Consider the following 17982-nt stretch of genomic DNA (forward strand, 5'->3'; position numbering starts at 1 on the left):
CAAATCACATGAACAATAGAACATAGATAACATAACAAATGTTTAAAATGAGAATTTTTACAATTTTATGCACAAAATGAGCTTATTTCAAATTTGATGACTGCTACAGGTCTCAAAATAGTTGGGACGGGGGCATGTTTACCATGGTGTAGCCTCTCCTCTTCTTTTCAAAACAGTTTGAAGACATCTGGGCATCGAGGTTATGAGTTTCTGGAGTTTTGGTGTTGAAATTTGGTCCCATTCTTGCTTGATATAGGTTTCCAGCTGCCGAAGAGTTTGTGGTCGTCTTTGACGTATTTTTCTCTATAGGTGAAAGATCTGGACTGCAGGCAGGCCAATTCAGCACCCGGACTCTTCTGCGACGAAGCCATGCTGTTGTAATAGCTGCAGTGCAATGAGCCTTGGCCCACAGGACACGACGGTGCTTCTGGACCATGTTCACATATGGCTTCCTTTTTGCATGACAGAGCTTTAGTTGGCATCTGCAGATGGCACGGCGGATTGTGTTTACCGACAATGGTTTCTGGATGTATTCCTGGGCCCATTTAGTAATGTCATTGATACAATCATGCCGATGAGTGATGCAGTGTCGTCTGAGGGCCCAAAGACCACGGGCATCCAATAAAGGTCTTCGGCCTTGTCCCTTACGCACAGAGATTTCTCCAGTTTCTCTGAATCTTTTGATTATGTTATGCACTGTAGATGATGAGATTTGCAAAGCCTTTGCAATTTGACGTTGAGGAGCATTGTTTTTAAAGTATTCCACAATCTTTTTACGCACTCTTTCAAAGCTCTGCCCATCTTTACTTCTGAGAGACTCTGCCTCTCTAAGACATCCCTTTTATAGCTAATCATGTTACAGACCTGATATCAATTAACTTAATTAGTTGCTAGATGTTCTCCCAGCTGAATCTTTTCAAAATTTCTTGCTTTTTCAGACATTTGTTGCCCCCGTGCCAACTTTTTTAAGACCTGTAGCAGGCATCAAATTTGAAATGAGCTCATTTAGTGGATAAAAGTGTAAAATTTCTCCATTTAAACATTTGTTATGTTATCTATGTTCTATTGTGAATAAAATATTGACTCATGTGATTTGAAAGTCTTTTAGTTTTCATTTCATTCAAATTTAAAAAAAATGTCCCAACATTTCTGGAATTCGGATTGTATATTCACAAATGTAAACATGTATTTTTCATTCATATGAATTTATATTACAATCAGTCTCTGCTTCTCATCTCATATATTTAGAGATAGAACATATTTCATATATTCAGAGAACATATTTAATATAGTAATATTCTATTTTACACAACATCATTCAATAAAAAAAACAGACTGATAAACCCCCCAACTCTGACTGCATAAAGCCAGCCAATCACTTTTAAGCTCTTGCCATTTTTGCATATAATATGCATCAGATGGTCCGTGTATAGTGTGAGTGGGAGTAATTTCAGGATTTTTGTGGACTCACCAGGGCGGGTTGCAGTCTTCTCTTCTCCTGGGCACTGCTGCTGCCGCTTGTGCCGGTTCTTTTGGCGGCCCAGACGAGTTCCTGCTCCAACAAAACCACCTCACATTCCTCTCGGAGTCTCCTCCACTTCCTCTCCGCGCTCTGCTCGCCGTCCCAGTGCACACACACCTAATGCATAGAGAAAGAGAGAGAGAAGGTTGGTAGGTTGCGGATGTATGTACAGACACACAGGTGCATGTGCAGACGCATACAGAGAGCATACTGTATGTGTTCACAATTAACATGATTGATGCAGCTAATTAATAAACCATTCAAAGGTGATAGATCTAGAAAATTAGAAACAAATGTCAACACACCAACAGCATACTTAACCACATAACTACTTGCACACAAACGTCTGCTTACAAGCTCACACAACATGAAACGGAAATGAAAGATTACTTACACTGATGATAAAACAACATTCTCAGACACACACACACAGCCCTGTCCACATCACTCCAGCTCAGAACCAAGTACAAAATTTTAATTTAGGTCTGAATTCAATGATGTCACTCGTATGTGTCACCCAGAGTGTCATCAGAGCGTCACAAGCGCTGCTTCTGTCTGATGACTGAGCCAGACAAAATTAAAACTCCCTCACCGGCTGAAATGAGCCATCCAGCTCTACTGCAGCATGACAATATGGCTCAATCTGTGGCAGATCTGAATCACAAAGTCACCCACCAGAAACTCACTATTAATACAGAACTGATCTAGGCCTGCTCGCAGTGATTCACAATTCATACTAACTGAGAAAACATTAGCAGGTAAGGGTAAATAATGAGGTGGAGTATATCTGCTTCTCATCTGTGGTCTGTGTGTAAGGAGAATCCAGCAGGACTAGTAAAAAATAGACATTGGTTTTGCCTACCGAAAGAGAATTGGGGGTACATTTGGATGGTATTATTTGAATGTTTGATCAAGCATTTTCAGAAATTATAACAAAGTTTAATTTAGAATTTGTTTTTTATTATTTTAGAATATTTTGGACAATGTAAGTTCATTTAAGAAGACTGATTCGACCTTTCAAATGTTTAATCAAGTGATTGATCCAGAATGTTTGGTGTCACATGTGCATTCACGAATTGGATTTAACCATTTGAATGATAGATACAGAAGTTCTGGATATCATAGGCCTGTTTCATTTTAACTTCTGAATGTTTAATTCTGTATTTTTTGGCCAGCATTGGTGCGCTTGAACATTCAACAACTCAAACTTTTAAATGTTCAATTTAGCATTTTAGAAATCTGTAATCAAATGGTACAGCAACTCCCAAGATCACAGCCTCAGGTTTGATTTCCAAGGAATGCACTGTTACCACTGTTACCAAATACATACATGCTAATTAGAACATTCAGCATCTTTGGCCAATCTGGGCACATTTGAATGTTTGATTTAATTGTGCAAATGTTTGATCAAGCATTTTAGACATTATAACTGCATTTAAAAGATTTATTTAAACTTTTGAATGTAACCTAAGAATATTTTGGACACTAAGTTTAATTCAGAAGATTGATTGGACCATTCAAATGTTTGATCCATAATTTGAGCACTGTAAATGCATTTAAAAGTTTGACTTAAAGTGGTCCTTGATTATGATTTAACTTTTTTAACTTTAGTTAGTGTGTAATGTTGCTGTTTGAGCATAAAAAAACTTCTGCAAAACGCTCAAAGGGAGATATTTTCTTTTACAGAAATCGCTTTTTAAGGACTACAATGAGCTTCTTCCCAGGTTGGTGAAATCAGAAACCCCAAAATTTACATAAACCCTGCCCCCGAGAACACATAATAAAGGGGGCGAGGCCATGTTGGGCTGCTTTAGTGAAGAGGAAGAGTTGTTGTAGTAGAGTGTTGTTACCATGCCGTCATTTTATGCCGGATTGCTTCACAAACGAGGGTCAATTCAACGCTGCACAAAAGATTAACATGACGACACATGCTAGTCAATGAGTTGAATCAACTCCACAGCAACTACATAAATTTATCCACTAATCATTCAGAAACGTCCAGTTTCATTCTATAAGTTGTAACTTCTTCCTGAGTCTCTCCATCAGTGTCCGACTCTGGTTTGAACAATGTAAGGCTGAACACCGTTACTGACAATCGTCATTTTGGCTGTGTGAGATTCTCCAGCTTTGTTATTGTTGATCAACGGAAGCATGAGCTGTTTAAAGCTCCACCTTCTTCTGGAAAGGGAGCTGGAAGCAGCAGCCCATTTGCATTTAAAGGGACACACATAATAATTAAAGGCTCACACCCAAATAGGGACAAGCTATAATAAATGATCTGTGGGGATTTTGAGCTGAAACTTCACAGACACATTCTGGGGACACCAGAGACTTATATTACATCTTGTGAAAAGGGGCATAATAGGCCCTCTTTAAGTGTTCAGTGTACTGTAGCTGTATTTGAAAATCGTAATCGAATGTTTAAATATTCAATTGGACGATGACATCACTGTTTTTTCCAGAGCTGCTGTATAGATAAATTAAATTAATAACTAATGATTTTTTACAACAGAATAAATCAATACTGAACTTACTTAAGCTGGACAATGACACCATTTTCTTCTAGAGCTGCTATGCAGCCAAAATAATCATCACTGTAAAGCTGCTTTGACATGTAGTTGCGAACTTACTTATAGTTAGTAGAATGTCTAAAGTGGACTATCAAAATAAAGTGTAACCAAATCAAACGTTCACTACATTCTGAACCAGTCATAATGGGATCATCTTGTGTTTTTGAATGAAGATTATAAGAGAGTCACAGAGTTCACCTTCCTCTAGTTTGCTCTAGAATAGCAAACTTCACACATTATTAAGCATACCGATGTGCCTCAGCGTGCCTGTGTATGTGTGTGCGCGCCAGACAGATGATTTGTCTCACAAAAAGCCTTAAAATATCATGCATTGCAAGGACACAAGTTGTCATTGGTCAAGCTCCTCTGAGCGTGAGAGAGAGAGAGAACAGAGGAGAGAAAAAGGACCATTTTTGAGTTGCTATGCTACCAACATCACTGTCACCGTCTCTCTCTGTCTCTCCATCTCCCTCAACTCCTTTTCTTTCTGCTGTCTTTCCTCCTCACCTTTCCCCTTCATCTTCTCACTGTCTCTTTCGCACAAAGACACACTCAAACTCTCTCTCTCCCAGTGTAAGGATGCGTGTCGGACACTGAGGTGATTTACGTGCACTCTTGCCATTATCTCTGAGATGTGTGTGTGCCTGTCTGCCTGACAGAAAGTGTGTGTAAAAAGGGGGAGCTGAAAGGAAAACAGCAATTATTCATTTAGAGGATATCATTAGTCATAGGAACCAGTTCTACTGCCTTTTGAATCCACACACACACATACATTCACACAGAGCTTCATCTGTCCTGCGAATGTGAAGCGAGTCTACCATCACGTTAGGTTGTCATTTTTCACAGAGACTGTTTTTTCTGCCGCGTGTAATTATGATGATGTATGTGTGGCTTCTTTGGGCGTGTATGTGTGTGTCTCAGATGGTATTTACAAGTTGTGAGTGAGCTAACAAGAGGCTTCTTCCTGCTATTCTCGTTCGCTCGCACACACACACACACCGGCTGTTCGGCCATGAAGCGTCGACAAGCTGTAACAGGTCAGGGAAGTGCTTCACACATACAGTCACATGGCCACGCACACACATGTGCATACAAACTCAGAGGCGCACCTGCAAATCAACTCAAGCATTGCATACTCACACTTCTGCAGTATCTCTTATTGACAGACTGCAGGAGAGAAACATTTACACACACACACTCTCTCAGTAAACACTTCCCCGAGGCTTGTGGGAGGGAAACATTCACCGGCATCAGATTTCAGCCTGGACCACAGCCAACGCTCAGGCAGAAATGTGCTTATAGCATCAGCATTTACACACATACACACACACACACCCACATAACCTGACACTGCCTTCCTGTCTGACAAACCACACACACCTTTTTTTTTATGGGTGGTTTTTGAAGAGATGTACATGTAAATATATTCTGCTAACTGTAATAATCTGTTGCAATCATTTCTGCAACACAAGCGAGAAGTGAATGAGATGGGTCTGGTATGTTCCTGATGAAACCGACACCGTGTGTGTGTGTGAAAGGCGAGAGAGAAAGAGTCTGGGGAATAAAAGCATGCTGCCAACATAGTAGCATGAGACTATCATGTGACTTTGTGTGAGCGTGTCCGTGTCTGTTGTACATACTGTCTTTAGCGCTGAGTGCAAACACACACACACATTCACAAACTCTGTGATCCACGGAGGCGCCTCACTGATCAATAATTTACTGAGCGGAGAGAGAGGGAGGAAAGGTGGGCGGGTGAGAGAGAGAAAGACAGACAGAACAAGAGAGAAAAAAAGAGACAAATGAAGACAGTGAAAATGTGAGTACCTTTATAAAGTCAATGCAGAGAGCTACATGAACACACAATGTGTGACAGACATTTGTTAAATTATTAAATTGTATGCCATTAAAATCGGTTGCATTTTAACATTTAAAAATGCAAAGTCATTATTTTCTGTGCAATTTACAAAGATTAAATTGTAAATGAAACACTGATAAATAACAGATAAGTATTGTTTGTAATTAAATAAAAATTTACATTAACTGAAAAGTAATTATTACACAATTAAATTAATGTGTAATGTGCAACATGAACACTGTAATGTAAAGCAAAATATTTTCGTAAGTTAACTGATCTCATAGTGTACACTGTTTGCTAAACCCGAGGATGTGCTTGATATTAAACCATGTTATTAAAAGCACATTAAGCTGCAAAAGAGACACTGTTCCCCAGGAGGCTTTTCCAAGACGGAGCCGAACGCAGATATGCAAAGTATAAGTAGGCTTTGGATACATGCCTAAATGGTCAAATAGCCTACACACAAAAAAAAAAATCAAAGTGCCGTTTTGGCAAGTATTCTTGTAAACACAGTCGATTTTGTCTTTGAACATACACAGTTAAGAAAGAAAACGCGTGTGTAACAGTATATTGCATCCGTGCATTCGGTCTTAAAGTGACAGCAGCCTAATAAACCTGCTGATAATCAAACAACAAAGGGCAAAGAAAAATCATTCACTAATCTTGAATAAATAAATTAAGTAGCTTTAATAAGGCTTAATATTTAGTAAAAAATGCAGTGTTATTATTTTACATTTGATCATTAAATTTTTGTTGTAGGCTATTATTTATCTGAATACCACTAGTACATCTTCCTGAAAAAAATTAAAAGACTCTTTATTTAATGTATTTTTTCTGTTAAATGCATTCGTCTGTTTTGTTTGTAATTAGTTTCTTTGTTCTTATCGTATTGCTGACTGTTTACTTGTTCTTTTTTGAGGACCTTATACTTTCAGTTAACTTAGTACTAGTTGTTGATGAAGTATCTGTAACTGTGAAATTTCACTGATATTTAAAATTACTCAGTATTGGCGACTACAAAAATCAATCAAAGACCACAGCCAATCAGAACAGCATGTGGGCGGGCTCTTGCTGCAGGTGCATGGCACCAGAGACAGCACCCGCAAAGAAAAGGATAAGCACATAATCAAATTCATGAATACTACACCATTTTAACATTATTATAAATACATACTGAGTTACTGAAACAATCTTTGTCACAGAATACACTTGTCTGTCCACAATGAGTTCACAGTTTAAATGTTCTTGTTTCCTTTTATTTATTTTGAACATCTGAGGTGAATTGTCCATTGTTGCTTTCAATACAGCTATAAAAGACACACAAAATGATATTCAAACTCACATTAGATGCTTTTAACATTAAATAAAGCACCTGAGATTATCATTATCATACTTGATGTTGTTGTTCTAGCCGCGACGTCGCAGAAAAATAGAAACCGTTTCTAAAACAGAATCGTCACATGACGCCGTCATGGCTAGTTAATACAAAAACTCTGATTAACATGGAAAAGATAGCTTTTATCGCGTGTCACGGTGCATCTGGTTAGGGCACAGTGATGTCGAGAAATAAGACTTTGATCATATCGCCCACCAATAATCATGTAAAATAATCGTGATTTCAATATTGACCAAAATGATTTTTGCCATAATTGAGCAGCCCTAGCTGGAGTGTGTGTGGTAAGGTGTGGTGGAGGACTGTGTCCTACATGTGAGTGTGTGTGTCATGAAGGAGTGACCCAGACACACTGCTAGTGAACATAATGATTTGATGAGCTACAGTTAGTGTGTGTGACAACAGAGGAAGACAAGAAAGGACAAAGTGTCCTTTAATATCCTCATATAATACTAGCAAAGCAGCAGCAGGCATTCTTTTACAGGAGGAGTGAAAAGTTGGACACCTTGTGCGGCTGTAGGCCAGCTCTCCGGTCCCGTGACTGCGATTCTGTCATGCATAATATTCCACAGTTTAAACAAACTCTCTCTCTCTCTCTTCAGTCTGCCAAACACACACACACGCTCTCTCTCTCGCTCGCTTTCACACTCTCTCCTCCGCACACATAAAGACACGCAAACATTCACACAGATACTGTGATAGTCAAAGAGACGAGCACGACTACACAAACATCCGAAACAACCACACCGAACTCCCAAGGGCCCTTAAATCAAAAGACGAAGATGATTTCACAGATTCTGCAGGAGTAATAGGAGATTCTCTTTCACACAAACAGACACATCAATACAAGTAATGCATCATCAGATGGAGAAATGACAGAGCGTGGGAGTTAAAACAGCTTTGTATTGTCGTATGTGTGTCTCAGCAAAGCTTAGATCTACAATCACACAGCCTGAGCTGGACTTCTTATGTATTTCAGGAGATAAGCTACAGCGTGCACACACACACACAAAATCTGTCTGCTCTGCAGAATCACACATTGCTTCCCTGGCAAAGCTTCAAACCATCTGCCAAAGGTCAAGGGTCAAATGAAAAGAAAGCTGTATATGGAGCACACCAACACACATTTTGCAGACAGACAGACAGAGGGTCACATAAACATATAAACAAGAATTCACAAGTTATGTCAACAAGGCATTAAAAAAAGAGAGAGACTGTTTTAAAATGTTTTCCTTCTCTCAGAGCTGATGAAATTCAACCCATGTCTCTGACACTGCAGAACCATATATCTGTGTCTATGTGTGTGTGTGTGTGAGAGAGAGAGAGAGAGAGCTGGAATACGGCGCTCAGTGCGAACACATGCATGGACGGGGAGGGGGAGAGGAGTGCTTAAATAGAGCACAGTACAAACACGCACAACCATAAGAGAGAGAAAAAGACAAGACAGAGACGAGGCCAAGCTGAGACATCTGGCTTTAGTTAATGCAGAGCAGAACAGAATTAGAGTACTATCAGAGAGAGTCGATAAAACACACACACACACACACACAGCTGAAATTAATCAATGTCTGCATCAGACGAATGATATCACAGGATGAATATTACTGCAACTTACTTGTGCAATCCAAACAGAAACACTGTCTGCACAAATAAATCCTGCTTCATAACTGTGTCCTCAGTGGGTTAGACTGCAATATAGATTCTATGTTAACTATTTTACAAGAGTACAAGAGGCAATATTGTGTAAATTGTTATGGCTAAAGCCAAGGTATAATGTGCAGCATTCCATATATATATATATATATATATATATACACACACATATACACACACACACACACACACACAAGGACTGAAGGTCAGAAATCTAATTGAAAATGACTGATTCATGCCAAATACATTGGGTTACACCAACACAATCCTATTGCACAATCCTATTTTGGCGAATTACTGGCTAATTTGTATTAATTTCTACAATCACCATCGTACGTTTTCGTATCTGCTTACATCCCAGTGATGTTATGTTTAGGGGTGTTGTTTGGGGATACACCTTCAAGCTTACTTTTTTTAATAAAAAATTGTAAGATTCACATCTTTCATGCAAAAATAGTTACATTTTCCTGTGAGATTGTGCTATAAAGGGTTGTTTTAGGTCAGATCGGTAGAAATAGCCCCAATTTAATGTTTTTTTTTATTTTTTATATGCATCATTATAATGATACTAATTTAAGTTAGTTCACCCTAAAATGAGAATTCTGTCGTCAAGAATTTTTCCTCATGTCATTCCAAAGACTTTCATCTTTGAGACACAAATGAGGCCTAAATTAAATCTGTAGTACATATAAAGTGATCATCATCAGAAATCTTGGATTAAACCACTTGATTAATATGGAATTTGACTTTCAATGGATGGACACAATCTCTCATGTTCCATTAAAAAAAATCTACACTTGTGTTCCAAAGATGAATGAAAAGTCTTTGGAAAGATGTGAATAAATGATGACAGAACGTTCATTTTTTGGGTGAACCGGTCCCTTTAAGTATACAAATCCGAAGCCATTATATTATTACTATATTTAATTTTTCAATATTTAATTCATAGCTGTTAAAATTCTTCTAATTGTGTAGTTTAAACGGCTAGTATGCCATATTGATAACTGTTTTATAGTATATCACACGTTCCTTTATTATCCCATTGAATTTTCCTGTAGTTTTAAAACTAAAAATACTGCATATAAGCTGTCAAGCCTGGACACTTTGAAGATTGTTGGAAGTTCGAGCAAAGCAGCACTTGTGGTAATTCCATGAGAATTCAGCACAGTAAAACAACAGGCTATGAAAGAGATGAGAAGCATTAGGAGATATCTCTCTATGTGTGTGTGTGTGTGTGTGTGTGTGTGTGTGTGTGTGTGTGTGTGTGTAACACGACAGGAGGTTGTAACTCAGGGAAAGCTGTCAGTCACACGGCTAAGCCGCTGTTGCCACGGGGACATCGTCTAGCCAATGGTGTAAAAGACATGAGCCCCCAAAGACAAATACACACCAACACACATGCAGCACTTACAATCTCATGAAACACAAACACATAAATACACCAGGAGAGGAAACCGACAGCTGTTCTGATAAACAAACCAAGCTCTCATGTATATTCCCCAGCTACAGCTATAACACCAGAGAGATTTTTCATAGCAGAAGAACACTGAAGACACATTTTAAATAAATAGACTACAGTTCTATATAATAATATTACAGTTTTATCTAATAAAATTGACTTCACAGAGGGTGAAATAAACTCTCATACAGTGAGAAAATCCTGTTGGTGAGAGTTTACAACCACAAAGACCTTGTTAAACAAACACACACACACACCCTACAGATATAAGCAATTCCGCACCTGGGAAAATGAATGATTTACTTGCACATGAATGCAAGCCTCTGCCAATCAATCAGACTGCAAATAATCTGACCAACAAAGCCTGTAATAATCACATTTTACATTTACATTTATTCATTTTAGCTTTTATCCAAAGCAACTTACAGTTGAAGAATACCTCTTTCTCTCTCATTCACATACACACACACAGAGCGAACGACTGTGTGCAAACGACAGCGTGACCAAACTATCAATGCACATAAACACTGATATCAGAGAATGAATTAAACACAGTCATACAGACCGACACAAACCATCTTGTTCACGATGAGCACTTAGATCAACGTTTATACTCAAACAACATAATTATTCTCTTTTTTTTGCACCCCAGTGGAATACATAATGTAAATTTGATTTACACTTAAAATGGCAGAGAAACAAACTGCCACAACTTGTTCAATCAGTTATGCAGTACGATCCTCAGAGGGTGATCTGCTCTTTCTCTGAGCACTAGTGAAGGAGGAAACTGTGCCTTTGACCCCCATAATTAGCTTCACAGTTGTAAAAATGCAAATATGTCTATACTGCAGTACAGGTGCCGGCAAAGATTCAATCCAACTGAACTGTAATGGCTTTACTGGAGTCAACATGCATTTAGCACATTTAGTAACGTGCAGGGTTCCCAAAGCACTTTACTAATGAATTTTCATGGCTTTTCCAGTTGTTTTAAAAACGTTTTATAGCGTTCTCAACAAGCAATCTGTAGCCAAATATTTCAGAGCCTAAAGTCTTCAGCATATGCATATTCAGCATGTGTGTGTGTATATATATACAGTCAAACCAAAAATTATTCAGACATTTTTGGTATATTTTTACTAGTGGGTGCAGGACACTATAGTTCATTATAGTTCAGCGAGGATAGCAAAATAAAGTAAACTGTGACATATTACACCCAAATATTCTTCATACAGTAGACTACCAGTAAAATTGATAAAAATTTGGAATCAAAAATTATTCAGACACTTTGACCTGACCATGTTATCTGACATAATTAAGATTATTTTTTTCTGACACAGTTTAACTGTCATATTTTATTACCATTTTTTTAAACAATAGTGAATAAACTGTATTAATGAATGAAATGTTCAAGGTGTCTGAATAAATTTTGGTTGGACTGTAATATATATATATATATATATATATATATATATAAAAAATACATACATGCATATATATACACACACACAACATGTGCATTATATCAAATGATTAATTTAAATGTTAGTACATAGTAGTTAAAGACAATTAATAATATAAAGTGGGTTTATATATGGATTTCTAGTACTTTTCAATGTCTAACGAATCCTGAACACACCACACAAAATATTACATGCTAACAAATGCTAGTAAGGCATATTACATGATGTTGTAATTGAACACTATTGATTTATGTACAATACAATTACATAAACAAATACGTACTAACTACAGTTAGTCATTAGTTATTTGGCAGTACTTACATATGTAAACACATTAACGCTGTAATGTAAAGTGTATCATTTCTTTCTCACGATCTGTTTTAAGTAGATATCAATATATGGAGATTAAAGGAAAGCGTCTCTAATATAAGACAAGTCGTGATGAAGCTGTCTCCGTGCTGTGGTGGAGTGATGGAGTCATTAGGCGCTACAGCGGCAGTGCAGTAAACTGTCTCACAACAGCTGATTAGTCTGAGTGAAGCCCCGCTGAGCTATGACCACACACACACACACACACATACACACACACAAACACACAGTTGTTTTTTCTCTCTATCATAGTAACACGCCCAGCCTTCGACTCATAGTAAAAGCCGCCTGAATGTTTGTTGGCTAAACAACTGACAGAAACCAATGTACCAGCTTTCAAAACAAACAACTTTCGCTGTCATATTAGTACGTTAGTTCCGTCAAACTTTTTCCTGGCAAACAAGCGAAAGGCAATTTGTAGAAGTTATATCAAATGAAAACGGCTCAAAATAAGCGTACATTTAAAAGTTTTCCTAAATGAGAGTCGTGAGGTAAGTTTTACCGTCAGCGCAGGTGAGTCAGTGATCGCGCGGATGACTCCGGCTCTCCAGGTCCAGCGCGAGATACCCGCGAGCTCCAGCGACTCTCCGCCGCTTACGCACAGGCAGCGCTTCCCCACCAGCTCCACCGCCATACTCTCGCAAAAAGTGCGAGAAATATCCGCGGACAACAAACAAACTTCCTCCTACTGTGTGCTACGGTGTTGACACATTATTAAATTATGGTGATTAAAAGAATATTCTTGTGTGTTTGAGTACAGGGGGGTTAAATTCCCTGCGTACGTTCTCTAGCGAACGCTGATGTCTCTCTGCGCCGAGAAACTGATTTACACTGGGAGTAGTAACAGTCATTATGGCTCCCTCTCACTAACTCTCTCTCTCTCTCTTACTCACTCACCCACTCACTCACACGTGGTATTCATCCGCCCCTGTTAAAAGCACACAGGACTATCAAACCGCAGCGAGCAGACTTGTCCGTCCGCCAGACTTGAGTTCACTCCTCTTTTGGAAGCACTGCCACAGACTACAGAAAAGTAGTCCCTCGTCTGCGTTTATATCCTGCACTTGAACTTCTTAATCATATTTTAAAATTACAGCTGGCTTTGATTATTTGGCTTTATCAGAAACTGCAGTTTTATCACAAAAAATACTACCTAGCTACAGTTTACCAAACTGTTTTGCTCGGAGAATGCAAATATTCCCAATACAACAACACCTGTATTATTTTTATTACCTGAATATTTTAACAACCTTATAGATAACCGCTAAAATGTCACACACCATAAAAGGAGGTTATGCACTTCTGTATTCTGTAAAACAGGTTGCATCGCTTCCGGTTCAGGTCTTTTGTATGTGTTTCGTTAAAGGTGCAATGTGTAAAATCTGGGATGATCTATTGACAGAAATGCAATATAATATACATAACTATGTTTTCAGTGGTATATAAAGACCTTACGTAATGAACCGTTATGTTTTTTTTACCTTAGAATGAGCCATTTATATCTACATACACCGCGGGTCCACCCTCCATGTCAAGTCCTCATTTTGCGCCGGCATGTTTCTACAGTAGCCCTAAACGGACAAAAACTCTACAGAACGCGTTTCATCACTATGTTGTTCTGGTTTCACAGACAGGGCTTAGACTAAGCCAGGACTAGGCCTTAGTTAAATTAGCTTTTTTCAACGTACCCTAGAAAAAACATTACTGGTGTGCATCTTGAGACCAAGCAAACAATGACATATTTTAAGAAATGTCAGTGCAAGTAGCTTTCAGTTAAGACACCTCAGACATTCATTTTAGCCTGGGACTAGTTTAAGCCTTGTCTGTGAATCCGGGCATATATGTACTTATATTTTTAGCCAGTTTACAAAACAAAACAAAACAAAAAAATTCCTTTGAGAATGCCACATTTCCAATATTTCCTAAATAAAATCTGGTAAACTGCAGTCTAATCTCATTCACCTTACAGATGTGTTTAATTCTAAAGCAGTCTAATATTTTGTTCTGTAATATGATCTGCCATCTGTTGGGTATATTTATCTGTACAATGTTGCTGAAAGCTGGTGTTAGTGGTTAATTCTGTATCAGATGACTATAGTGTACACTCGGAGTGGTTGATGTCATTGGCCATGACTGGTGTGGTCATGTGAATGGTAAAAATAAACTGACTTACGCAAGTATTTATGTGTTAACAATGAGGAAACTATTATTCTAAATGTCTACTCTCTGGAAACATCTCAAGTCGTATGCCATGTAACCTTCTCAGTTTTTGAATGTTTAGGAAATTCAACGGTCCCTTGACAGAGAGGAAATCACATTAAGAAATTATAATGTCATTTGACTGCCCTGCATGTGCATAGAGGAGACCACATGGAATTTGGAAGTAGGCCTGTCTACAAAAAGTGTACCAGACAAAACAGCTGTGGTTATTCTGCCACCTGCTGGTTATAAGTTGCGCTGCATGACTTGACTTGTTGAACTGGCGTCACGGAGTAGATTTTCATTGGGTTCAAAACTATTTTAAAATGACATTGCATTAGATAACAAAATATTAAACTAACTGGGATCTGGCATCTGCTAGAAATGTAGTCAAAACCCTAACCCTTTTTGCAGTTACTTAACCAACAGGTCTCAAAGTGACTTTTAGTGGATGAGAGACGTTGCCAGAGTACTTGACATGATACTGTTATTGACGACATTCATACATTTTAAGTGTGACTTTAGTGTCCATTCCACATATATATATTTTTTTTTGGACCACTGTTTGATGTTCAGAGAACATTCAGAAATAACGTTTTCATAACTTAATGGAAACGTTAGCAAAACGTTCAGAATATTTTTGGTAGATGGTTAGCAGGTTAATTCGATCCTGTCAATAATCAAGAATAATAAAACGAACACGTGGATGGAAAAAAAAATGGTTTGAAGATTGTTTACAAATCTCATGCCGCACGTGACAGGGGCGTTTCCTTTGTGGAGCTCGACCCCCTTGTTTTTCATTCATTTCTCATTCAGTACTTCCTGTGAAAGGTAAACAAATGGCGCTCCACACTTTAAACCATAAAATGATTAAAAATGTAAGCCGAATACGGATATTTAAGAGTTTAAAATGCCCGGACAGAAGAGAAAATATAATGTTCGCTTTCCACCCGTGAGTATTTCTGTATTTCGAAGTTTCTATGCTTTGTGAAGCCATCAACTCTGCTGCTTAGATGAGCAACACTGAACATCTCAACTCATCCTCCTGTTCTCCGCTTGGCCAGGGACGCATTAAGAAAATAATGCAAAAGGATACAGAGGTTGGACGAATCGCTACAGCTGTACCAGTAATCATATGTATCCTTTAAACACTGAATGTTAAATGTTGGTGGTAAATCATTGATAGTCAGGAGTCCTTTGCCAGTTGAATCTTTTGAAGCATGTAAACAACTCTCTCCTCGTTTTTTTAAATAAAGGACCATTAAGAAGGATCATTTTTAGGATACTTAAAATTTAGTTTTGCATTATAACATTATTTTCATTACATGTAAATAGAGGAGTGAAGCTGACTCCAAAAGAGTCGATTCCTCGACTCCGACTCTTCGATTCTTTTGTTATAACGACTCCTTAGATACAACGTTCTGTAATTATAAACTATCCATCTATCTATCTTTATTTTAGACTACATCATGACAATTCCTTCATATTACTGTTATGTTCCATAACTGCACATTTAGCTAAAGCTTTAGAAATGTTCCTCAGATCTCTTCTCAGCATGACCTGTAAAATAACCCAATCCAGAAACAGCAGAGTGATGTCCATCAATCACATGTGAGGTTCAAAACAGGCATTCTCCTGTTTTAAATAACCATTCTTACGTATTATCCACTGTTATGTGAGTATGTGTCCTGTCCATCTCTTTCTGTTCTTTTATTATACTTGTATAATCTTTGTAGGAAACAGTGCATTCATTCAGAGAGGTTGTTTGACTTCCTGAAGGATTTGGCAGATCAGGCCTCCACTGCGTCAACATCAGAATGCAAAACTAAGGGCAAATGGCAGTCACTCGGGTACAGTATAATTTAAAAAATGTCCAAGTGCCAAGAAAATGAATAAAAGCAGATGCCATAGTCCAGGGGTGCTCAATCCTGTCCTTGGAGATCTACCTCCTTCAACCCTGATCACAAAATTAAGATCCTTGATAATTATAGACAGGTGTGTTGGATCAGGGTTAGATCTTGAACTGCAGGAACAGCTTTGGGCATCCCGCCATAGTCCATACAAGCAATCGATGGCTGCATCCGAAATCACATACACTCTTGAATAGGTACTTATTTTGAACAAGTAGTTACTTCGTGGCGGCTAAAAAGGTACATTCTATATAGTATGAATGTAATCTGGATGTACTACATTCACCATGCTTTCATTATCATGTGACCTACTAGTGTCAGTTTCTTCGTGTCACTGCCATTCACAACTACTCTCCCGTGGCCTCATGAGATAGTAAAGTGCCCATTGTATGCATACCTAAGAATCTCTGGAAGAAGTAGGTCATCTGGGTACTTTTTTCTTTTATGAGTGCTGTGAATTCGGACACACTTATTTTGTGATATTCACCTACTATATAGTAGGGATGTTTGCAATTTCGGATGCAGCCATTGTAATGAAATGATCTTCCTTTAGGAAACGGTGGAAAAGTGTTTCTATCAAAGCCAGGTCACCTGAGAGTGAGGAGCCCCCCCAAAAAGCCACCAATGATCTGGTCATCAACAGTGATTCATCCAGTGTAAGTGGCTGTGATATTTTATTGGCACAAGGTTAAGAAATTTGATGAGAGATATTTGTATTTTGAATCTTGACTGTCTTCGTTCTTATTTCTTTATCAGGAGTCTGAGCTGTTTATCTGTTTGGAAACTCATTCACCTTAACCGGGATTCTGATAAGGTGAGATTCATTGTGATAAGTTCATGTGTATAACATTTTAACCTTATCAATCCACTGTTTAATTTTCCATTTTATTCTTATTTAAGTTTTGCAAGACGCAACAATCTCACACTGAAAACTGCAGTATTATGTTTGAAGACCCAACATTTTTTGGGGGGTAGCTATTCTTAGCATCTGACACAAATATTTAATTTTTAATTTGTGAAATTGCTCTGTTGTGGTATTATAACGACCATGAAATGAATTATATATTTTTTGTTTTCAAGTTTTCCAGGGAGTTTTAAATTCCCAATAGGGAAGAAAATCATTTGTTTATTATATAATAGACATTTTGTGATAGTGAGCAGCTTCACAATATATATATATTTTTTTTTCAGTTGGATTCATAATTAAAACTGTAGTTTGAACTGTCTAATGTTTATAATCTAACATGATTCTCTAAGCTGTGACTTATGTGATATAATATTTATAGATAAAGGTAAATATTTATTTTCTTTTTCTATCATCTTTAAATGCAAGTCACTGGTTTTGTTAACCATTAATTATCCACAGTAGGTTGCAGGGTTCTTTAAGTGGCATATTGTATGACAAGGTCAATTGTATTTTATAGTGAATATTCTATAAAGTATATTTTAAGATGGCGATATTACACAATATTGTATAAATATGCATTTTCTACTCTTATCCTAACTACTGTGATAACAAATGAGACAAGATGTAATAAAAAAAAAGTTTAAAATAATCAAAATCTATTAGAGTAATGCAAAATAATGGC

At 37.7% G+C, this 17982-nt stretch overlaps 2 protein-coding genes across 3 annotated transcripts in view; one reads left to right on the top strand and one right to left on the bottom strand.

Moving 5' to 3' along the window:
• Positions 1–13154, bottom strand: part of jmjd1ca (jumonji domain containing 1Ca) — a 63687-nt gene extending 50533 nt beyond the window's left edge. The window contains exons 1-2 of one of the 2 annotated variants that reach the window (XR_007925850.1): positions 12787–13154; positions 1472–1639 (exon numbers count right to left, since the gene is read on the bottom strand). Coding sequence is in view for 1 of the 2 variants with exons in the window: in XM_051867599.1 (XP_051723559.1) it covers positions 1472–1639; positions 12787–12918 (300 nt within the window). In the remaining variant the exon portion in view is untranslated. The remainder of the gene's footprint in view (positions 1–1471; positions 1640–12786) is intronic. The other variant, XM_051867599.1, reaches the window with a different exon arrangement.
• A 2122-nt stretch (positions 13155–15276) lies between these two features.
• Positions 15277–17946, top strand: LOC127498352 (dr1-associated corepressor). The gene is made up of 7 exons (XM_051867621.1): positions 15277–15435; positions 15548–15620; positions 16001–16094; positions 16220–16333; positions 16947–17049; positions 17150–17207; positions 17294–17946. Exons 1-6 carry the CDS (start codon positions 15394–15396, stop codon positions 17189–17191), a joined length of 468 nt encoding a protein of 155 aa, XP_051723581.1. The 5' UTR covers positions 15277–15393; the 3' UTR covers positions 17192–17207; positions 17294–17946.
• The last annotated feature ends 36 nt before the right edge of the window (positions 17947–17982 follow it).

Source organism: Ctenopharyngodon idella, chromosome 17 (genome assembly GCF_019924925.1).
Source record: "Ctenopharyngodon idella isolate HZGC_01 chromosome 17, HZGC01, whole genome shotgun sequence".
NCBI classification, from domain to species: domain Eukaryota; kingdom Metazoa; phylum Chordata; class Actinopteri; order Cypriniformes; family Xenocyprididae; genus Ctenopharyngodon; species Ctenopharyngodon idella.

Excerpts from the sequence above, each read along its gene's own strand:
- LOC127498352 (XM_051867621.1), top strand. The coding sequence starts at position 15,394 with ATGCCCGGACAGAAGAGAAAATATAATGTTCGCTTTCCACCC. Across the intron at positions 15,621-16,000 it reads AGCTGTACCAGTAATCATAT|CTAAAGCTTTAGAAATGTTC; the intron begins GTATCCTTTAAA and ends CTGCACATTTAG. Across the intron at positions 17,050-17,149 it reads TCAACAGTGATTCATCCAGT|GAGTCTGAGCTGTTTATCTG; the intron begins GTAAGTGGCTGT and ends TTTCTTTATCAG.